This window comes from Danio aesculapii, chromosome 17 (genome assembly GCF_903798145.1).
Source record: "Danio aesculapii chromosome 17, fDanAes4.1, whole genome shotgun sequence".
In the NCBI taxonomy this organism is placed as follows: domain Eukaryota; kingdom Metazoa; phylum Chordata; class Actinopteri; order Cypriniformes; family Danionidae; genus Danio; species Danio aesculapii.
Genome location: NC_079451.1, coordinates 10,666,097 through 10,690,673, shown reverse-complemented (window position 1 = coordinate 10,690,673; position 24,577 = coordinate 10,666,097). Strand labels below are relative to the sequence as shown.

The 24,577-nt window shown below is 36.7% G+C and overlaps 2 protein-coding genes across 2 annotated transcripts in view; one reads left to right on the top strand and one right to left on the bottom strand.

The window, feature by feature from the left end:
• Positions 1–2,600: 2,600 nt before the first annotated feature.
• zdhhc22 (zinc finger DHHC-type palmitoyltransferase 22) lies at positions 2,601–8,749 on the bottom strand. The gene is made up of 3 exons (XM_056477469.1): positions 8,468–8,749; positions 5,385–5,942; positions 2,601–3,283 (listed from the first exon to the last, which is right to left on the bottom strand). The coding sequence occupies exons 2-3, from the start codon at positions 5,938–5,940 to the stop codon at positions 2,997–2,999; spliced, it is 843 nt and encodes a 280-aa protein (XP_056333444.1). The 5' UTR covers positions 5,941–5,942; positions 8,468–8,749; the 3' UTR covers positions 2,601–2,996.
• A 3,649-nt stretch (positions 8,750–12,398) lies between these two features.
• The window catches only part of tmem63c (transmembrane protein 63C), a 106,220-nt gene continuing 94,041 nt past the window's right edge, over positions 12,399–24,577 (top strand). The window contains exon 1 of the mRNA XM_056477656.1: positions 12,399–12,463. The gene's annotated coding sequence lies outside the window, so the exon portion shown is untranslated. The remainder of the gene's footprint in view (positions 12,464–24,577) is intronic.

Sequence of the window (24,577 nt, the reverse complement as noted above, 5' to 3'; positions counted from 1 at the left end):
AAGACAAACTAAATATACACAAAATAAAAATATCCACTTAATGTAGTAGTCTAACTGGCAATGGAAATACATCTAATTTTTTAAACCCAGCAACTGATCCAGTCTAGAAGGACATGGAGAGTGTGGCTGTTTTGATAAGATATGATTCTCAATTCAACAGCTGCCTGAGGATGTTAGGCTTCATGTTTCAAAACACCCACAAATTGGGGATCCGAGCTGTCGTAAGCGCGCACTTACAATAATTGACTCGCTGACATGAAACTTAATAGTGGACCGCTGTTTTATAAGAGGGTTTCAGTTACAGAACAGCGCGACCCTCCATTATTACTAATTACCTTGAATGAGGGAAGAGAGAAAAAAATACAGCTAGCTTTGATTTTGTTATAAATCAGTTATAAAATTAACATTATTACATACAGTGCATTCGGAAATTATTCATAGCACTTCACTTTTTCAAAAAAAAATTTGTTACAGCCTGATTCCAAAATGGATTAAATTCATTTATTTCCTCAAAATTCTACACACAATACCCCATAATGACAATGTGAAAAAAAATATTTAGGAAATTTATTAAAAATAAAAAACCTGAAAAACACATGATGGACATGATTTGAAAAGGCATACACCTGTCTATATAAGTTCCCAGGGTTGACAGTGCATGTCAAAGCACAAACCAAGCATGAAGACAAAGGAATTGTCTGTAGACATCCACAAGGCGCAAGGCTGGGGAAGGTTACAGAAACATTTCTGCTGCTCTGAAAGTTCCAGTGAGCACAATGGCCTCCATCATCCGTAAGTGGAAGATGTTTGGAATCACCAGGACTCTTCGTAGAGCTGGCCGGCCATGTCAGCTGAGTGATTGGGGGAGAAGGGCTTTAGTCAGAGAGGTGATCAATAACCCGATGGCCACTCTGTCTGAGCTCCAGCGTTCTTCTGTGGAGAGAGGACAACCTTACAGAAGGACAACCATCTGTGCAGCAATCCACCAATGAGGCCTGTATGGTAGAGTGGCCAGACGGAAGCCACTCCCTGCCTGGAATTTGCAAAAAGGCATCAGAAGGACTCTCAGACCATTAGAAACAAAATTCTGTGGTCTGATCAGACTAAAATTGAACTCTTTGGGGTGAATGCCAGGCGCAAGGATAGTGGCAGCATTCATCATGCTGTGCAGAATGCAGCAATGTACATAGACATCCTGAATAAAAAAACCTGCTTCAGAGTGATCTTGACCTCAGACTGGGGCAACGGTGCCAAGCTTGTGGCATCATATTTAAAAAGACTTGAGGCTGGAATTGCTGCCAAAGGTGCATCAACAAAGTATTAAGCAAAGGCTGTGAATACTTATGCGCATGTGATTTTTAAGGTTTTTTATTTTTAAGAAATTTGCAACAATTTCAAAAACTCTTTTTTCACATTGTCATTATTATTGTGTGTAGAATTTCGAGTAAATAAATGAATTTAATCCATTTTGAAAAAAGGCTGTAACAAAAAAATGTCGAAAAAGTGAAGCGCTCTGAATACTTTCTGGATGCACTGTATACTGTATATGTTCACCTGCTGATCTTTGCTTAGAGCACCAAACTAATAAGTGACCTTTGTAACATTCAATAACAAACTACAATATATCTGCCATTTAAGAGACAGGAAATAATTATTTAATAAAATCTAGTAACAGAATCTAGTAATAATCCAGTATCTAAAATTAGAATTGCATCTAGCTAATTATACATCGTTGTAATGCGAATGAATCCAACTAGTTTAAAAAAGCCACATGTAAAGGGCATTTATGTATGTAAGCTATTCAGAAGTACCTGAAATTTAATTCTGGTTCAGTAATATAATTTTGCTCATTTAAGCTGAATTTGACTTGAGGTATCAAACAGGACGCAGACATGAGAATGTTGGATGAAAATGATATTAAAATGTATTGATGTACACTTACATAAGTGTAATATTTAAATAGAAATGCAATGTTTGTAAAGACATACAGTACAGTACTGTTTTTATGCTTAACAAGGCTACATTAAGAAAATGTTATGAAGCAGTAATGCAATCTGAAATAGATTTTAAATGTTTCTATGCTGTGCTTAATATATTTGTGGAACCTTTGTGTTCTTTCAGCAATATAAACCTCTGATGAATATCAATTGTCTCAAATAGTAATATTTTGTAGCTATATTACACATCCCAGTCCAGTAAAGTGGCAATGTCTTTTTGCAAAGAAGCACTATTAGATTGTGTTTTTAGTTTTAAAAGCTGCTATTGTATAAAAGAATGGCCAAAACGCATAAAACATCTTTAATTTTTAGTCAATAATAGAGTTGTGTAAACCTTCCCTACATAACTGACCCAATCTTTTCAAAGAGGGTGTACGTTCTTGCTGGCTTGACAAGTTTTGAAAGAAATATTTTAAAAACGCCATGGTATAAGGTTATACCATGTATATAGTCATATAGTATAGTTATATAGTCATAAGTTTGACTTTTTAAGTGTATATATTTTGTATTAAAATGAAGTGGATGAAAACAGGCATAATTTCCCACAAATCAATTTAAAATTCACATAAAATTAATTAAATACCCATGTATATTGTAATCCAATTCTTGTAGAATATAACCAAATTTAAATCAAGTTTAAACAAAACTAAAAGTCACCCACATTTTAGCAGGCCACTGTAATCGTGTTCTGATTACCTAATATCAATGTTTTGTAAATACTGTTTAAACTCATCCATCCTTTAATCCTGGCCTCCTCTATCATTACTGCTTCTAATCACCGCTGCCCTGAACTAGGGCTGAAATTGGGTTTCAGCACAGTGCTGATTGACACAGATATGGATGTTACCACATCTTGGTGATATAACGCTCTCCTAATTTACTCAGTGATGAAAGAAATCCACTAAAAGGTAGATCCGTTGGATGGGCTTAAGCTGCTCAAATGAACTGAAGCCCTTATATGGTCCAAATTAAGGTAAATAGAGTGATTTGGCAAGATCTTCAGTCGTGTTTGTGATCATGGTAGACCTGCCAGTTCCCAGGTACAGTCTCAACAGTTGGAACTGGCAGGAAAAGTCCCAGAACCCAATGGGAACCAAAAACGTCAGTCAGGTTTGCTCGCCAGGTACCGCGACAGTCCGACAACTGGCCTTTCTGCAGTTCACACCAGGTCTGTCCACGGGCAACTAGCAGAAGCTGTTGACAACAGAAACCAACACTCACTAGTCCGATACCCAGCCATATGTACAGCATTATCACCAGAAAGAACTGGAGACCTGAAATCAAACCTGAAGAGAGAAAACAAATACTATCAGATCCATTGATAATCAAAGCAAAACACAAATCAGGAAAATCCAACACCATCTCACGGCAATTCGTAGCTTTTTGATTTAGTGGCTTATTCATATTCATTTGTGCATTTTAGTATGATTTGCTCATCCCCTATAGGGTGTATGCGGAAGGACTTTTAATTTGTCAGTTACCTGGGTCAAGCGCTTCCAGTAAACTGTATGCAGTTACAAAATTGGCACATTTAAGGTGTTTTCTTTAAAAAGCACCGATCCCCAATGGCTAAGTGATATCCGAAATAAAGTGTGTCTCAGAATGTACACGAAGCACTGCATCAAATTACATTTTCCCTGCCATGTCTTTAAAATATGAACATTTATTGTACCCCAGTATATTCCATGGAGCTTCTGCTCTAGCCTGCTAATTCTGATGGGAACATGCGTGTAAATGGATTTTCATCTCGATTTACGCTTGAGCAACTAAATGAATGCCAAAGTCTATTTAACTGATTATATTTTAATTACATTACAACATCGATGCTGTAAAAGAAACCCTATAACATGGAAAAAGGTCACATTAACTGTTCACCGGAAGTTTATCAGCATAGGAAGAAACACTAGCTCTGCATATACCGTAATGAGGGGTAGGGTTAGGGGTGAAATTTGTAGACATGGCTCCTTTTGAAAAGCATATGTTTGTTGGCGTCAATAGCCTAGTGGTAAAGGGCGTGACATATAGCACTGAAGTGCTCGCGGTGACCCGAGTTTGATTCCCGGCTCAAGGTCCTTTGCTGATCCTTTCCCCTCTCTCTGCTCCCCATGTATTCAGTGTTGCCAGATATAGCTGACTTTTCCAGCCAAATTGCACAAAATATTAGATTAATATTTTATTTAATTTAAATTTATTTAAATCGAAATTAAGCTAGTTACTTTAACTGTCATAATTTTTAACCATACAAGCAACCAACATCAGCAGTCACAGAACCACAACATAACCAGGTCTCATCGAAACACTGCCCCCCTCTCACCCACACACTGCACTTGTTAGAGTATGTTTAACTTTTGAAATGGGGTATAAATTCATCCTATTTGGTGTTTTACATTTTTTTTGAACATTGTTAGGTGCTGCTTGTCAATCAGACAAGGCTTCTGTTTGTTCTTGCTGTCAATTGTGAAAAAAAAGATTGATAAAAATGTCATGCGTGATGCATGTACACGCAAAGGGGAGTCAGATTTGTCCGGGGAGTCAGATTTTGATACAACTTTCCTTCACCTCCTCTTGTGGGTGGACCCATGTGGTTTGCGCTATGCACGGGTCACTACTGACTTAATGGAGTAGGAGCACACAGATTTGGTTTGTTATATAAGTTGCATATAAAAGTTACGTTTCAAAACCCGCCAATGCTATTATTTACCCGCACAATCAAATTTAAAACTGCCCAATCTGGTAACACTGCATGTATTCCTGTCTCAACTCCACTGTCCTATATAATAAAGATGAAAAACAACAAAAAAATATTATTATAAAATAAAAATTGTACGTTTTGATAAGAATAAAAACTATATGAATTCATACAAATTAGCCACTTTTCTGACAATGTGTAACTTACGAGTTTCTTTGTGAGATTGGGTTGAAAAATAATAAGCATGGCTGAATTAACTGGAAGCTGCGACCATTTTTTTTTTGTATTCTGATGCAGTTCCTAGAAAAATCGAATATTAAATGAGTAAACAGTGGGTGTGGCTTGTTTTTTGTACTGCGACTTGATTGGATGTAGTAAGGTGGACATGTCATTCAGAGAGATCAGGAAAAGTGTTTCGGGAGTTATAACAACCCAACAGACAGCTCCTCGCCATTTTTGTTTGTTGTGAAAACTGACAGTTGGAGAGGCGTGGTTATATATAATAGCCACGCCCAATACTTCAGACAGACGTAATCTAAGAATTGAGCTGATAAACAAACAGGAAGTGCATTTTCAGATTTCAATTTTCACTTTTTTTCTTAATGACATGCACAGATGAATTGTTCACCACAAAACTAGCAACGTGAGCTAACAAAATCATATGGTTACTTTTGATTTCATATGTACTTTAAACTTACCAAGGAAGAAGTAACCAGTCGAAAGTGGCAGAAGAGTAAGGAACGTCAGGGGGTTCTCAAAGGAAATGGAGTACTCCATTGTCAGATACGCCACCCCGATTACCAATGAATATAGACAAGAGCAGGATGTATAGATGCTGAACATAATAAAGTAGCGCATGTTCCTATTTCCAATACAGTTTCCAGTGAAAAAGCAGTGGTGGTCTCGTTTTAGAATCACTTTTTTGCACACTTTACAGAAGTGGCGTCCATTCAGGAGGTAGTGCGCATCAATTCTGTCCGGGCAGTCAGGTGAACAGACTGGGATGACAGTCTCGTTGGCACTCTCAGATGGGTACAATATGGTCATGATGTAATTACCCAGTGCATTCCCCATGAGGAATAGAAAGATGCCGACGTGAGCCAGCATTGTGGAATTTATCGTCACATCTGATCTTTGGAAAACAGTCGGCGTAAAAAGGAGGAAGTGGAGAGCGAATGTCACCACGGTTGCAGCGTAGAAGTATGCAGGAGCAATCGTGTTGAGTAGTTTGAGTTTCACCATCTTGAGCAACATGCCTGTGTTCAGTTGACAAAAGACAATGAAGGTCTTTATTATTCAGAACGTCAATTCAATGATCGATAACACATTTCATGTTGCCCTCAGTATCAACAATTTGCGCCAATGACTATGGTACTACTTAAAGTAGTTCACCCAAAAATGATGACTTGCTGTTAATTTACCCCAACTCAAACCATCCAAGATGCAAGTGACTTATTTTTAATTTAGTGGAGCAGTAAAGGTGCAATATGTAAGATTTTGGCATCAAAATACTCCAAAACCATATGTTTTGCTCACTTACAGTTGAAGTCAGAATTATTAAACACCCTTTGATTATTTTTCTTTTTTAAATATTTCCCAAATTATGTTTAACAGAGCAAGGATATTTTCACAGCATGTCTGATATTTTTTCTTCTTCACAGCATGTCTGATAATATATTTTCTTGTTCACAGCATGTCTGATAATATTTTTTCTTCTTTTTTATTTCGGCTAGAATAAAAGCCGTTTTTAATTGATTTAAAAACATTTTAAGGTCAAAATTATTAACCCCTATAAGCAATATTATTTTTCGATAGTCTACAGAACAAACCATCGTTACAATAAGTTGGCTAATTACCCTAACCTGTCTAGTTAACCCAATTAACCTAGTTAAGCCTTTAAATGTCACTTTCAGCTGAATACTAGCTTCTTGAAAAATATCTATTCAAGTATTATTTACTGTCAACATGGCAAAGATAAAATAAATCAGTTATTAGAAATGAGTTATTAAAACTATTATGTTTAGAAATGTGTTGAAAAAAATCTTATTTCCGTTAAACAGAAATTAGAAAAAAATAAACAGGGGGACTAATAATTTAGGGGGGCTAATAATTCTGACTTTAACTGTATGTACTTATATTATACACAAATGTTAAAAGAATGTTCAAATTCACTAAAATAGGCCATTTCATCTAATGACGCACTATGCCCTGTGTCAACATACTTATGACCCCTTACACCCTCAGTTTACAGTTTGGTTTAAAAAAAACAGGGAAACACCTCTTTAATATGCTGTACATTGTATTAGATTGCACAGAGCAGCATTATATCAGAACCCTTAAATGTATTTAGTATGATAAAACAGCGCTGTTCAACTGTGTCATAATAAACGCACCTCTGCTTTCATGCTGGGTATCACTTATCTCTCATCAGCAATCGTTTCATCATTCTCGTTTTGATTCAACAGCTATCAGGCTTACTTCTCTTTATACTAACATGATAGTAAGTTTTGAATACATGATTTCTGCACTTCAACAGCATGTAAGGCCGATGACAACTCCCAAGATTCCACAACTGGTCACGGCATCATCAAACTATTCCTTTGTTGTGAACACATGCCCTCTAATGGTGAAAATGACATACTGTGGCTTTTAAATATTATTTTTAACTGAAAAATGTTGTTTTTGATGATTCATAAAATGCAAGTTCTCACTTTGAAAGTCAAAAAACATTTACAGGTAAAAGAAAATTAATACCAGGACAATTTATCCTTGCAAAAAAAACAACTTAATTAACAATAATATTACCTTATGCTTCCCAAGACCTAAGGAGTCACGGTATAAATTTAGTTTTAATTTGTAACTATTGTTTCAAAACCTGAAGTATTGGCCGCCATTGACTTGAATTTTTATGAAAAACTAAGGGCCACAATTTTATTTAAAAATCTTTTTTAATGTACTGAGTGCTGAGTAAAAAAAAAAGAATAGAAATCCCACTATTATGGACATTCAGAATGAGTAAATGAACAGCAAATGTTCACAAAACGGATGTTTTACATATAAATACATACCTTTGCCTAGCTAGCTGTCAGTAAAGAATGATGTATATTTGCCTCCAACAAGTGTTGCACAGGAAAGTGTTTGCAAATAAATGTTAATAAATCATTATTTATTCTGTGGATAAATATCAATTGCAGTACAAAACTTAACTGCAGAAAGTATGTGTTTCAAACATGTTTCCCAAATATTCTCATGTCTTCCATTGGTCGGCAAAACAAATAGTCCCGCCCCAAATTTATGCCAGTGGTCCATGTTGCTATATTGGACTAAACAAAAAAACAGTGCTGCTTAGTGCTGAAAAATAAATGAACCTTAAAAGAAATTCTGGACAGTATTCTGACACAGAAACATGCACACTAAATATGCTAATCAAAGAATGCACAGTACCCTAATCACTCTATTTATCAATCGATCTATTTTTATATCTAGGCTAATTTACCATTACTTGTTAAACTGCACAAGATTAACATCCTTAAAGTGTAACGTTGTCTTTTAAGTGATCATGACGCGATAATGCAACAATGGAGAAAAGGGTCTGAACAGCATCTAATCATCTTAAAACAATTGATAGCTCTAATATACATCACTAATTAATTTCACTAGCAATATTAGGCTATATATATTATTACAGATATGGTTTATGACGATTTATAAAATGCCTGGAGCATCATTCAGCAGCTATGTTTGAAAAAGAGGCAGAATGAGGATGTTGCTCGGTTTTTACCTGACGCCGGTTAACGGAGAGGAGCCGCTGTATCAACACCGGAGTTTATCCCTCGCCGTCGGTGCTAAAGCAGATAAACCACATATAATTCATTCATAACAGGCAAATTGGTTATAATTTCGTAATACCCAGAGCATCTGTTCGCGATGTGTCTCAGTGGTTTAGCACCGCCTGTTGGTGTGGACAGGACATCATCCAGCTCCACTAAACAGAGGAATAACAGACAGTAATGCAAATAACACACTGGTTATATGAACGTGTTTACGTATTTTTTTGTATGACTTTGCCTCTATGTACGCATCTTAAATGAATACCACTGAACCGTGTTGTTTTGTCTGCAATGTAGCTCACGTAGTATGGCAAGCCGTTTTAACATATAGCGTATGGTAAGCTATCGCGTTCATATGTTTATTTAGGGTGCTTTCACACCTGTGGATCGATTCTTTTGTTCCAAAACAGGATTAAAATTATTACAATGTTGCACTTTCTTGGTGTTGTTCGCTTTCACATGGCAAAGTTTCTAAACGGACCAAAAGAACTAAAACAAGTCACGTGCGAGTAACTCTCCTCACATTGGTCAGAGTTTCATGGTTTATTTTGTCCCGCTCAGCTGTCACACGTCCTTATTTTAATTTATGATGATGAGAAATAAGACATTATAATCGAAGAACTGTGCTTTAGTCTTGAATGGTGAGCTTGACCAGCTTGACCAGCCTGGTTTAAGCTGGACACAGCTGGTTTTGGCTGGGCTCCCAGCCGGGCTAGGCTGGTCAAGCTGGTTTTAGCTGGTCATCTCCCAGCCTGACCAGGCTAGAAATGGCTGGAAACCAGCCTGGAAGTGGCCAAAACCCCTCCAAAATCAGCCTGGTTGACCAGCTAAAACCAGCCAACCAACCTAGGCTGGTTTAGGCTGTTTTTTTCAGTATGCATAGGCTTTTCATTATAGAGAGAAATAACAGATAAACCAAGACTGCAGTTCGGCAGTTTTTCTAAAGGATAAACAGCTCTCGTTAATAGTTCAGTATGTTTTTACTTTCGTATTTGACATGAAACACACATTTACCGGTACGAATGACATCCCACCCTATTCATAATTCTCTCTTCATATAGCCATATGCCTATTACATATCCATAATACACTGTGATATAGCCGGGCTAGGATCGTTTTGCTTTCTCACTACAATCGATCCACTCCAGAGTTCGTTTCAATCGACCCGAGACCACCTCATTCAGGCGATCTCAGACAGATTGTTTTGGCATGGATCCGAGTGCGATTGCTGGATTCACAAATGAACTTCGCTAATCTGGGAAATGCGCCAGGTTCCGAAACAAAAGTCTAGGGCTGCGTCTGAAACTGCCTACTACTCAGTAGGTACTGCATTTGAATTTAAACGTACTACTCAGACGTTAGAAAAGTACATTCTATACAGTATGAATGTGAAAAGTATGAATGGAATTCGGATGTACTACATCCGCCATTTTTTCATGGTCACGTGACCTACCTGCGTCAGTTGCGTCGCTTTACACCCATTCATGTATTCGCTCGCAGGGCATGGGATGCGCTCTTCAGAATCTTGGCGGAAGTAGTAGGTCATCCGGGTACTTCTCGCATACTGATTTTCGAATTCTACGAATTCCGACATACTACTCGGCTCGCATTTAGCGTACTGTATAGTAGGGAAGTATGCGGTTTCGCACGCAGCTTAGGTGTAAAAGCACCCTTAGATGCTATATACTTTCCACTGAGTAGTACTTATTCATTAGCTACTAGTGCTTATTCTTTGTATTCTAGTTTTTATGTGTTACTATTATCTTTACCTTTTTAGATAATTACTAATTCATTAGATTGTGTTTTATTAGATCCTATTTTTATTTAATAGAGAGTATATCAGGCCCAAAAAATTAAACCCGGACCCTACCCGACCCAGTCTGACACATTAACTGTAATTATCAGCCCGAGCCCAATTTAAACCCAACTATTTTTTAACATGTGGGCCGTTATAACAGACATTCTCAACTACAAGTTGTTTGAACTACAGAAATTAGTTTATATTTATCTTAATGAATAATTCCACAATGACAAAGCATGTAAACAAGTCTGCTTCATGTGTCTGTTCATTATGGAAGTGCGCGTTTTTGTTTTTTTGCTATCATCTCTTTCATATCACGCATGAGCAGCGCATGAGCAGCGTGTATTTTTTTTGGTGTCCATGTTAACAGATTAGAATGTATGCCAGTGGGGGAGATGCTGTTGCAGGAGCTTGAGTGTTGCTGCGTATTACTCACATTGCCAATTGTGCAAATTTGTAGAACCACGTATGTGTTGCTTAGGCCAGCTTTGCTAAAATATTTGTATGACATTTCTAATTATGGCATAGCTTTCCACACAAATAGGCTAATTAAGTAATACCAATAACAAAAAAAAGTCTGGGCTAGGGCTCTGGCAGAGAATCTAAACTCTAGTAGAGACAGGTACTAATAATGTAGGCCTACTAGTACTAAATATTTGTGTATAATCATTGAATGGTTTTAATTATTTATTAGATTCTAGTATTTATTCATTAGAGATGTGTACTTATAAGGTATCTTATGAAAAGGTATTTAATGACAAAGTACTTGTGTTTAATTAATAGTTACTAGTATAGAATAAGAACTAGTTTGTAGTAATTTTTTTTTAAATTACGCGAAGATGAAGAGGGCTGGCATCACGGTGGCGTAGTGTGTAGCACGATCGCCTCATGGCAAGAAGGTCACTGGTTCGAGCCCCTGCTGGCTCAGTTGGCATTTCTGTGTGGAGTTTGCATGTTCTCCCCATGTTTGTGTGCAGCTGATGCCCTTCCAGCTGCAACCCATCACTGGGAAACATCCATACACACTCATTCACACACATACACTATGCAAAATTTTAGCATACCAAATTCACCTGTACCACATGTCTTTGGACTGTGGGGAAACTGGAGCACCCGGAGGAAACCCGCATGAACACGGAAAGAACATGCAAACTCCACACAGAAATACCAACTGACCCAGCCGAGGCTCAAACCAGCAACTTTCTTGCTGTGAGGCGATCATTCTACCTACTGCGCCACCGCATCGCCCAATAGGCCGTAGTGTATGTGTGTAAATGCAAGAGCGTATGGGTGTTTCCCAGTGTTGTGTTGCAGCTGGAAGGGCATCCACTGTCGAAAACATTTGCTGTATAAGTTGGTGGTTCATTACGCTGTGGTGACCCCTGATTACTAAAAGGACTAAATGGATGCCTCCATTTTCAGAATATTAAATCTAATTTGCGAGCAAGCTCTATTAGTATGCGGGAGACTCTCTGAGTATGGAGAGTTCGGACATCTGCTAGTAGCATGAAAATAGGCACTAGTAGCCTACATTTTTATAGATAATTTTGAAGGATGTAAACAAAATCAATGGTCCCAACGTATTTCCTATTTACAATTTTAATTTCTATAGCTCCCGAGAATCCAAAAAGAGCCACAGATTAATAAATAATGTTATGATAGCTATTTTAACATTAAGTTATTATTTAATTGCCAATTGTTACATTCATGAAATAGTTTGATAACAAGCAGGAAATGTTCGTGTCCTATTGTCTATATTAAATGTCTAAACAGCTTGCCATACGCAGAGGCTCGTTTACAATGGATCTACAATACACATTTACAACTTCAACCAGCAGAGGGCAGTGCAAACCATCGCGTATTTGGTCAGATATATTTATTTAATTATTTCAGGGGGATTTGACACAGGTAAAACCATGTATTGAGACAAAGCTGACGTTACGCGATAACGAGCGACGCCAACCATCTTTTATCTGTAACCCACAAAAACGCGCGATCCAAACTTATTCGCGGTTTTCGTGTTTGTTGACGGAGCGTCACTTTGCAGACGGTCCCTACAAGGAAGGGCGCTCCCCGTGTGCGCTGGTGCTGATGCAGACAGACAGAAGCATCTAACCGGACATAAACCACAGGAGGTGTTTGAAAGGTAAGCCTCACTATTGTTATATTCACACCGCCACTAAACAACTACTCCCGGAGAAACCTCACTTCAGCGAACGATTCAAACACGAATTCTAAACTTCAACGTGTTATAAAAGTAGGCGTTTTTTGTTTTGATGTAACAGTTGTAGACACTGGGTTTTAAACGCTATTGCAGCAGAGACTATGCTTGGGTGCTAAACATACAGGAGGGGGGAATTCTTCAATAATTTATCACCTCGAGGTGTCTGGAAATGCTTATCAGATGGGGGTTGCTGTGGCTTGTTTGTTTACCGTCTCATGCACAACATCTACAGGAGTCTCACTGTTTTATTGTGCCATGGGAGTGCGCACGTTGTGCCTTTATTACGAGCTCCTGATATGATCTTTTCAAAGTTATGGCTGCTCTGCTGCTGCTGATAATGGATGTATTAGGCTTCACATGCTGACAGCAGGGAGTTTAATGTCTGGATTAGGAATTGAACGGGAACAAGTCAAAGCTGTGCGTTACAAATTAGAGGATGGGGGCGGATAGATTTCTCCATGCTGTTGCCAAGAAGCTGTGATGATGCTCAAGCCGATCATGATAATAACTTTCACAATTAGAAATGTAGCCTCTCATTTTCATGTTGAGGATCAACGTTTAAGAACATGTGCGCAGCTATATCTGCACAAAATCAAAAGAAAAAAAAAATAAATTGTATTTTTTTTTTTACATTTTTTGTAAAATTTTTAAATAAAGAATGAGTGTAAATTAAGTACAGTGATCCATTAACATGACATTAATGCAAAATAATAAAAAGAATGAATTAAATATAAAATGATAATGAGTCACAATAAGTTACTGTGCTTTTTAAAAATATATATTGGTAATATTACGTTATGGTTATATGGTTATAAAAGTGATGTAAGAGCATACTTTTTAATAGTCCTGAGGATCTCACATGAATAATTATTTTGATAGGAATTAATTAAAGTTACTGAAAAGTAAAATATCTAAACTATTAAACCATTTAAGAGGGGGGGGGGGTTGCTGAATATTCATGAAAATATTATATGTTATATTTCACATTATATATTTATTGAATGTGACTTCATAATTTTAAGTTTTACAACTGCAGCGAATTCATAAATTTATAAAGTCATTTGGTAACACTTTAGCTTAAATAACAATTTGCACCATTTACTACTGGCTTATTACCTGCCTATTATTAAGATATTATCTGTTTAATAGCACTTATAAAGTTTGATTTAATTTTACATACCTACTCCTACCTATTACCTAAACCAACTATACCTTGCTTACTAGGAATAAGCAAATAATTAGTAGTTTATTAAGCTAAAAGTCTTAGTTAAGGGTTTGTTAATAGTGTGAATTGTACGTTAAAATGAAGTGTGACCAGTAATTTTTATGTAAAGATAATGTTGCGTCATCAAGAGTTTTTCAGTTCCAACGAGCTTTGCTTGAGCTTGAAGGGGAAGATTAATAGTAGGCAGTTGGGTCTTATTTTATGTTAATGGTTGATATGAGCAGGGGAAATGTGTAACTGCTTAATATCCTGTCATACCAAATGTATACTGTAAGAGCTATTTTTGAGTGGTCATGCCAATATATGTTAGCACTGGTAGATTATATACACTCAAAAAATGACTTTTGCTGATTGTTCAAACTAGGGCTGCACGATATTTTGTTTTGCTGCAATATATATTACGATATGAATACAGTTTCACCAGAGGGCTTAAATACAGCTCTATTTGAGGGGAAAAAAGTAATTTAGATTGGTTGGGTTGATTTTGTAAGGGTGTGAATCGCGTATAAAAATAAAATTGCAAGAGTAATTACAATAGAGCAAAGAAAAAGTAAAACAAACAGTTCTTTATGATTTTCTGGAGAGTCAAACAGTAATTAGACACAGAAATGTAATAATGTAATATAAAATAACACTGTAAAGTCTTCATTGTATTAATACATCAATAAAATGTATCTTCATTAAAGTTACAAATGTTTTACGTTATTGTGCCCGAATGTTTTACACTTTCTTGAAACGTCTTTAAAACACATGCAAGTGAAAAAGTTTCACTCTGTTATGGTTATACTGTGTGTTGCAATGACTCCATGAATCTAATGTATTCTCAATTGTTGATCGACTATAATCCGAACTTAACATTGCATATCCTGCAATGTGACTATTGCAGACACACACAATGCGATATTGACGCTGAAATTATATATTGTGCAGCCCTAGTTCAAACTGTTTATTTAAAATGAGTTGAAACGACTGAATTCTTATGTATTTTTTTTTGGGGGGGGGGGGGGGGGTAGTAGAACATAAAACATTAATTGTTTTATGTTTAATGCACTTAAACTTGGACAAACAATTAAGTTAACTTAATCAATTTGTGTTAGGACAGCATGAAGGTATTGTGTGGAACCCAGCATTTTGACTTGAACCAACAACTGGCTATCTTAATATTTGCTGGTTTTTCTAACAAGACAAGAGTGTACAGCTGTTCAGCAGCAAACCTAGGGTATGTTAACATGTGCATTTACATAATTTTCAACTTAAAACAGAAAGCCTGTTCATGCATATTAAAGGATTAGTTCACCCTCATGTCATTTCAATCCCGTGAGACTTTTGCTCATCTTCAGACACAAATTAAGCTATTTTAAAGGAAATCAGAGAGCTCTTTCATCCTCCATAGACTGCATCGTCAAGAAAAGGAAACAAAAACATTCCATGTGATTTCAGTGGTTCAATTGTTATCAAATTAAGCTTCAAGAACACTTTGTGTTGCAAAAAAACTGTAAAAAATGACTTTGTTTGCTAATGTGTTTGCTAATGCCTTTGTTTGTCCACATCAGATTGGGGTGCACGTTTACTACAGGTAATATGGAGGTTGCTTGTTGAGCTGCTGACTCTAATGACAATATTTTGTACTTTACATAATAAATGGACACCCTGACCTGAAAGAGAGCATATAGGCAAAGTAAATAGTTTTCAGTTTTTGGCTACACAAAAATGTTCTTGGAGCTTCCTGTGATTTGAATCACTAAAATCACAATTTTTTTGGTTCATTTTCTGTTTTTTGAAGATCTCTGGACTGTTGATGCCTATGAAGGATGAGGGAGCTCACAGATTTCATCTTAAATATGTTCATTTGTGTTCTGAAATCAAACAAAGGTCTTTGGGGATTGAAATGACATGAGGGTGAGTAATTAATAGCAGGATTGTCATTTTTGGGTGAATTTGAAAACCAGAACAAAGTAATCTATAGGACTGTACAGTATGTCTACAGGTTACACATAGTGCTTCCTTACAAAGTGACATGAACTACTGGTTTGGCATGAATAATGCAGTGCTTTTGGTTGGTTTCGCTGATTCATGTGATTTGGGGTGAATTTGACAACATTGTCACCTGTCTCTGCATGAAGCTTTTCAAAAAAGCAAAAACAAAAATCTTTTGGGTTTTTAAAAGTTTTTATAATTTAAACATACTTTAGATTAGGGCTGCACAATTAGGCTTGTGCCGGTATTCGGTAATGCGATAAATCACGGTAATGAATATGCACGATATTGTTATCGCGGGCACTTCAAAATACCGTGAAAAATAATAAATCCGAATTTATATTCTTAGAACGCGCCTTAGCTTATTTTCCATCAACCGCTTGAAGAAACACTGCGTATATGCTGCGCAGAACTGATGCGCACTCTGATGTAAACAATCCCCACATGTAGAAGCACTGTGTGCACACAGCGCGCGCCGCCGCTGCCACCGCACTATAATCCTCACACGAAGAAGAAGCATGGCGGAAGGAGGAACGCTGCCGACAATTTATCCCCCTTCATCTTATTTTCCATCAACCGCTTGAAGAAACACTGCGTATATGCTGCGCAGAACTGATGCGCACTCTGATGTAAACAATCCCCGCATGTAGAAGCACTGTGTGCACACAGCGCGCACCGCTGCTGCCACCGCTCTCTAATCCTCACACGAAGAAGAAGCATGGCGGAAAAAGGAACGCTGCCGACAATTTATCCCCCTTCAAAAAAAAGTCAGAGGTTTGGAAATATTTTGGGTTCCAAAAAAATGCAGAGGGATTGCTGATCGAAGACGGTTTCCCTTTGCACATTCACTTTGATATAATTGCTCAAGTTTACTTTTATATTGTGTATTGTTTTATTTATATTTATTTGTATTTAAATGTTTGAAGTACTTTTAGTTAATTAAAAAGTTATTAAAGTTACTGTTGACGAAACTGACGTTTTTTGTGTTTTTTTACCTGTTTAGTAAAATTGCAATATCGTGATAATACCGTACACCGTGATAAAAGCTCAATCAATTAATCGCAGCATGAAAATGTGATACCGGCACATGCCTATGCACAATATATCGTTTCAGGATCGATATCGCAATGCGCACATCTGCAATAGGCACATCACAGGATCTGCAATGTTGAGTTGTGATGAATTAGTTTAGGATTATATATATTATATTGGGATCATATATCCACAGCTCAAAATACACCACATTTGTGGAGTTACTGCTGAGTTTAACCATAATAGAGGAAAAGTTCATCATTTGCACAGGTTTTTAAGCGCTAAGAGAGTTTAAATCATTCAGACACAAGCAATTTTACCATTTGGAACTTTAATAGAAAATAATTTTATTGAACTATTTTAACAGTCTTTGCAGTGTTATTTAATGTTTGATTAATTCAATTTCTGTACCTGAATACGATTTAACTACACCCCAAAAACCATAAAGCACTATTAATTTCACTTTTATGTTTGCTTTATTACATTTAGCTATGCTTGTAATTTGTTTATGATATTACAAAATCCCCCTACAAAACTCTCCCTACAAAAACATGCCAATTAATCGAAAAAAAATTATTGTTTCCAAATAGAGCTATTAAATTTATCTGCTTAAATTGTATTTGTATTGCAATAAATAATTGCAGAGGGGTGACACAGTGGCTCAGTGGTTAGGACTGTGAACTCACAGCAGGAAGGTCACTGGTTCGAGCCCCAGCTGGGTCAGTTGGCGTTTCTGTGTGGAGTTTGCCTGCTCTCTCCATGCTGGCGAGGGTTTCCTCCAGGTGCACCAGTGGACTCCACATTCCAAAGACATGGGGTATAGGTGAATGTTTCCCAGTACTGGGTTGCAGCTGGAAGGGCTGTGTAAAACAAATAGTCAGCTATGGTGACCTCTAATAAATCAGAGACTAAGCAGAAGGAAAATGAATGAATAAATGAATATAATAGCAGAAATACAAAATATTGCAATGTCAGAGTTTTCCAATATCGTGCATCCCTACTTTAGATGACAAAACAGTAGATCTTGTTATCAAAGTATGCAGCCTTATTATACATCCAAACTAAATATGATAGCGATATAATAGGCCTTTGGTGTAAATCAGATATTTTTCTGGTGCAACAATAAAAACAACGGCACCTGGCCTCAGGTTTTAATAAAATGATTAGTAAAAATTCTTATAGAAAAGCAAACCTGAACACTAGAATACAAACAAAGGATACATTAAAAAACGAAGATGCTGTTGATTACCTTGATTAAAAATGCTAACAACATCATGACCAGTTATATTTTTTTGTGTTCTCCAATAAGATTTTAAGCCTTGGTGGCATTTGCAAGACTTTTCTCACTTTTGGAACGATGTAATCTGTAAATTAGTTCTCTCGCTGAGTGATAAATGCATGACATTTGCCATTTTCATTAATGGATAGTGTCCTTTTGACTATCAAGGGTAGTCTTCTAGTCACCAGTCAGATTTTCCATCTGCTTTACATATAAATGGAGCATCTTAGAAGGATATTCAGCAGTGCATGATTATCAAACTGACTGTAGAAAGCAATTAATAGTAGTGGAAATGTCACTGCACATGTGACAGAATGTTGGTTGAAGCTCATAATTGGATCATGAATAAATCATCAGAAGAAACACCTGCTCTTGGATGCTGTCTCTTTTAGCTCCTAGTCCTTAGGCCATATAAAGTTATAGGGTGCAAGACATGTTTCCATGACTGTTGCTATTTTCAGACCATAAGTTTTCCACCACGTTGTTTAAATAGCAAATCCATTTGCGCCACTTTGTAGACTCATGGGTGTTTTGGTCTAGATAAGAGATGTGTTAAGGTGGACTATTGGTGAATTACTATTTTGAGGAACTAAAATAGACTGCACAATAGATCAGCTGAGAGCAGGTCTAAAGTACAGCGCAGAGCTTACACATTGCTTAATACACACAGGATGTACAGCAAATACACAAATATCGTTTATTCATAAAAATTAGCTTTTGTATAATGTTATTATTAGTAGTAGTATTACTTATTATATGCATATTTATATTTGTTTTATTTAAAACAAGCATAGATTGCCCACCTGTCAGGTTTTGGGCCATATGAAGCATAGCATGTGTATTTGGAAATAACTTTTGGATTTGGATTTTGACCACACTACATTATGTTTGTTAATTTATTAGTTTGCTGTAAATTAGAACTGAATTTAGAAATAGTTTTGGAACAAATCTTTGCGCTTAACAAACAAAATCAATTATGTAGGCAAATGGATGTCTGTGCGTACAACACATTTCCTTATCCACGAAAGAGAGTGAAAGTGAAAGTAAAAAATGAAGAGGCTCCTTCTCGCGCTATAGATGCTCTGTTTAACATGGATTTTCCTACCACTGCTATGCTGATGATACCCAGCTATACCTCTCTTTTCACCCTGATGATCCCTCGGTTCCAGCTCGCATCTTAGCTTGCCTGTCAGACATTTTACACTGAATGAAAGATCATCATCTTCAGCTTAACCTCGCGAAAACAGAAATGCTTGAAGTTTCCGCCAACCCGACTCTACCCCATAACTTTTCAATCCAGATGGATGGGGCAACCATTACTGCATCCAAAATGGTAAAAAGCCTTGGAGTAACGATTGATGACCAACTAAACATCTCTGACCACATTTCTAGAACTGCTCGATCTTGCAGATTCGCACTCTATAACATCAGAAAGGTCTGACCCGTCATATCTGAACATGCAGCTCAACTTATTGTTCAAGCTCTTGTTCTCTTCAAACTGGATTATTGCAACTCTCTACTAGCCGGGCTTCCAGCTAATTCTATCAAACCTCTTCAGCTGCTTCAGAACGCAGCAGCACGAGTGGTCTTTGATGAACCCAAAAGAGCACATGTCACTCCACTACTCACCCGTTTGCACTGGCTGCCAGTTGCTGCTCGCATCAAATTCAAAGCTCTGATGTTTGCTTACAAAGCGACCTTTGCCTTTGCTCCTTCTTATCTGCTCTCACTTCTGCAGATTTATGTGCCCTCCAGAAACTTGCGTTCTGTGAATGAACGTCGCCTCGTGGTTCCATCCCTAAGAGGGAAGAAATCACTTTCCCGAACTCTCGCATTCAATCAGCCCAGTTGGTGGAATGAACTCCCTAACTGCATCAGAACAGCAGAGTCACTTGCTGTCTTCAAGAAACGACTAAAAACTCAACTATTTAGTCTCCACTTTTCTTCCTAATCTGTAACTGTGGCTATACCACTAGCTGTACTCTCTCTCTCTCAAAAAAAAATTTTAAATTAAAAAATATATATATAAATAAAAATAAAAATAAAAATTTTCTAATGCTTTGCTTCTTAGACTTTACCCACCTGAAACTTGTCTATAGCACTTGTTCACTGCTGCTCATTTGTAAGTCGCTTTGGATAAAAGCTCTGCTAAATGACTAAATGTAAATGTAAATGTAACTGTTTTCTTGCTAGTGAAACGTTCAGTTTTTCCACTAACAAAGTCTGCCATGTAAATAGAAAATGCGCCATGGCGTGATGCAACTGACTCTCAAAGGGAATGGGAGATGAGACTCTGATTGGTTTATTCTCAAAACACACCTATAATTCATTAAGAGAATAAGCTCAACCCTGTTAGACCATGCACCACAGCGCAGAGCATTTTTCCGTCCTTAAAATAGCAAAAGTGGATTCTGACATGCCCTTAATGCTTTTGCGCCAGGGGGCCCTGGGCACATTGTCTTGTAAGGCCCCCTACCCGGCCGCACCCCTATAGTTGAATTAAAAAAATAAGAATAATATAATAATTTAAAAATAAAATTAATCTATAATTTGTTGCCCACATATTTAAATAAATGATATATACTACATATATATTTATAGTCTACAAAGATTTAACTTATTTTTTAAAGCATTGAAAAAAAATACTAATAAAACTAGTGAAAATTAATGGTTTTTAGTATACACGTTCAAGTTCACTGAAACAGTACTATATATAATATAGTACTAATATATATATATATATATGTATATATATATATATATATATATATATATATATATATATATATATATATATATATATATATATATATATATATATATATATATATAAATTTTTTAAAGGATATTTTTAATGTATAACTTTTACAAACTTATAAAGCATACCATTGGCATGGCATATAACACACAATGCCTCTCTAATCCAGTTCTATGAATCTGAGTCTTTCATAATACACACACTTATTAATGATTTATTGTCTCTCTGCTCCTCTCCCTGTATTTTCTCTACTCTCCTCGTGATGAAGAGTAGGTAAACACCATAGATCAACTTGATCATAAACCTAAAAGTATCCGAAATCACACACACTATACCTCTTCCCCTCTCCAGTCTCTCTCTTCTTCAGAGCCTTTCTCTCTCTGTTTAAAGAAGTTGTGTATGGAACATGCCTCAATAAAGATGCCTCCTCTCCTTTTTCTCTCGTGTTTCTCTGCACTTGTCCACTCATTTTTGATGTACGACAACTACTACACTACAGTCCGCTCAGTTAAGTGTGGGTTATGTGCACTTTACGAAGTACGCCAACTTTTTACGCCAAATTTACTTTGCTCTTTACTGATGTTGTCTCTCTCAATCAGACATTGGGCATAAACTGTGAATATAGCTTATTCCACCTAGGTGCGCTATTGCCCTAAAAAGATACTCCGAATTTGGCTTTTTTTTCCCCCTTGCAGGGGCCCCAAGTGCACACGGGCCCCTGCGCCTGTGCCCATAAGGCCCATTGGTTAATCCAGCCCTACAATACATGCAATTTAGACTTTGCGTCTAGATCATTAAAATAGAGCCTAAAAACACACTTTAATTAGCTATTTTACTCTATAAAACTTTATATAAAAGCCAGAAACTTTTTGCACAGGCCTATCTAAAGGGTTAATGCTACCAACTGACAATCAACAATAAAAATGACAAATTGAACTTCTTCCCAACAGGGAAATCCACCATCAATCATGAATGCAGAATAATATGGTGTCGTGGCTTTGCAATCAAAAAATGTCATTACAATAGAAGTCAATGGGGCAAAACAGCCACTAACATAACGAAAGAGTAGCCAATTTGAACAATGCACTAGGGTTAAGGCAAGATCTTGATACCCAGGTCTCCCTTTTATACAGTGCAAGTAAAGGCGGCGATGCAAGAAGAGGTTCACGAATGAATATTTCATCAAAAAACAGCTGTTACGAGTTAATTTAGCCAGCAGGTGTGCTTATATCATGAGAAACCTAAAACAGACCCTTTGTTTGTTCATAAGGTGAGTTTGTAGTCATGTTGCTTAGTCATTTTCTGAGACTTTCTCTCCAGTGGTTCGGTGATCAAAAACGTGTAGTACATTCCTGAGAATGCACAACAAATAATCCTCAGTAAAATGTGCGTTTCGCATCTCAACGCAGCATGGGCATGAATATTTGATGGCGCACTTGGCTGAGATTGAAAGTTGATACATCCCGCTGCAGTACACAAAAGAGATGCTGAAGCAAGAGCTATACACAGTTAAAGTCAAAATTATTAGCCTTCTTTTTCAAATATTTGCCAAATGATGTTTAACAGAGAAAGACATCTTTCACAGTATTTCCTATAATATTTTTTCTTCTGGATAAAGTCTTATTTGTTTTATTTCAGCTAGAATAAAAGCAGTTATAAATTTTTTCATAAACATTTTAAGGTTAATATTATTAGCCCATCATTATACAATGATCTGCCTAATTACCTAACTTGCCTAGTTAACCTAATTAAGCCTGCAATTTGAGCTGAATACTAGTATCATGAAAAATATCTAGTAAAATATGTACTGTCATCATGGAAAAGATAAACGAAATCAGTTATTAGAAATGTGTTATTAAAACTATTATGTTTAGAAAAGTGTTGAAAAAGTCTTTCCGTTAAACAGAAGTTAGCGAAAAATTTACAGGGTGGCTAATAATTCAAGAGGGCTAATAATTCTGACTTCAACTGTTTATAGAACGTCCATATAGATATTGGTTTTACATGATTGGATGTACGAGCTGCTCATGTTTTTTTTATGTTCTCTTTTGCATTGTGGCATTTATAGAAACATCCAACAGCTGGCGTCAGTTTCTGGCCTTGTTTGTCATCATCTGCTAGATTCGTTGTGTAACGTAAGGGTTTGTTTCTAATATTATCTTTGGTGCAATATTGTCTCGCTCATACACCCACACAAACGCACACATACATAAAAAGACTGAAGCTGGCACCTGAGGCCTTCACGCAGTGGAGCAGTGACTGTGTGCGAGTAAGAAATACTAGCGTCCTTGCTAGCAGACAGAGGTTAGGATATCATGTTGTGATATACAGTAAAAATGACCATCATTGTCGGACACTTAATATATCTCACAGGTTGTTGCAAACTAAAGATGGAGTTCTAAATATAAATGGGTTGATGACGTGACGTTGCGTTTTTACTGTGACACATGACAAAAATGAATGTAATTAGGATTGTCATCGTTTAAATGGTTATACATGGTCTTCCATTGAACTCGTTATACAGTCAAAAAAAGTAGTTTGATGTTTGTTCAAACATGAGCTGAAACAACACAATTATTAAGTTTTTTTTGGGACAACCCAATTGTTTTATGTTCAATCCACTTAAATTTGTAATAATTAATAAGATAATTCCTTCTTAATTCTTTAATTCATCCCAAATCGATTGTGTGGAACCTAGCATTTTTTATAGTGTAGAAACTGTGTTACTACTTTCTTAGTGTGACTGTCAAAGACTATAAATTACAACTCTTTTACATTAAAAAGAAAATCATTATTATATACCTTGCTATTTATTAAATTGTAGTCATTTTTTTCAACAATATATTTCTTAAAACATAAAAACTTGATACATGTTGTCACTGAAAAGTCCATGGAAAATTTTAATTAATGAAGGACCCCATTGAAGATCATGTGACTCAAGCTCCATGTGAAGTTTTTGTCTCATTTTTTTTTTTTTTTTGAAACCACTATAATATTGTTAAGTTGTTAAGTCCAACAAACCTGACAAAACAAGGATAAAAAATAACATTTCTAATTCCATATGAAATAAACACCTATGTATTAAGATAAGTGTCCAACAATGAAGATACATTGTTCTCATGTTATTTATGTCACAATCACCAGCACAGTCATCTAGCATTTGCACTGACAGTTTAAAGCTGCGGTCACACTGGAGTTTGTGTGTGCGAAATTCTGTTGTACGGCGCTGCAAAAAGGTGCGGGAATAAACAAGATGATTAGACATTAAAAAAATTGAGCAATTGGTCCATGTTTTAAATTTCTGTCCAGAGAGGTCATGTTTTGATCCTCGATTGGTCTCACGCAGTCAAGTGATGTGATTTTGCAGGTCAGAGTTCACCAAGCTTGAACTTTGCACCGCAGCGACATGCGAAACTTGACGCATGACCTTGCGTTTCCATTCTGACGCATTCGCGTGCGTATGAGTGGAAGTCTATGGGAGGAAAAGCCCAGTGTGACACTTAATGACGCAGTATAAAGCGACATATGTCGCTTAATACTGACAGTTTAATAAACTACAGAACCCATAATGCACTTAACTCACACATCTGGGCCAGATTGTCCTTGATTGCAAACATACACAGCTGAAGCTGTTCAGGACTAATCAGATGGACTATAAACACAGCATGCGCGCACACACACACACGCACTCCCCCACCCCCTGTAACTTGTTAGCAGTAAGTGAGCAATTCTAACTCTTTCTTTGTTTTTGCCTTTCGTGTTTTT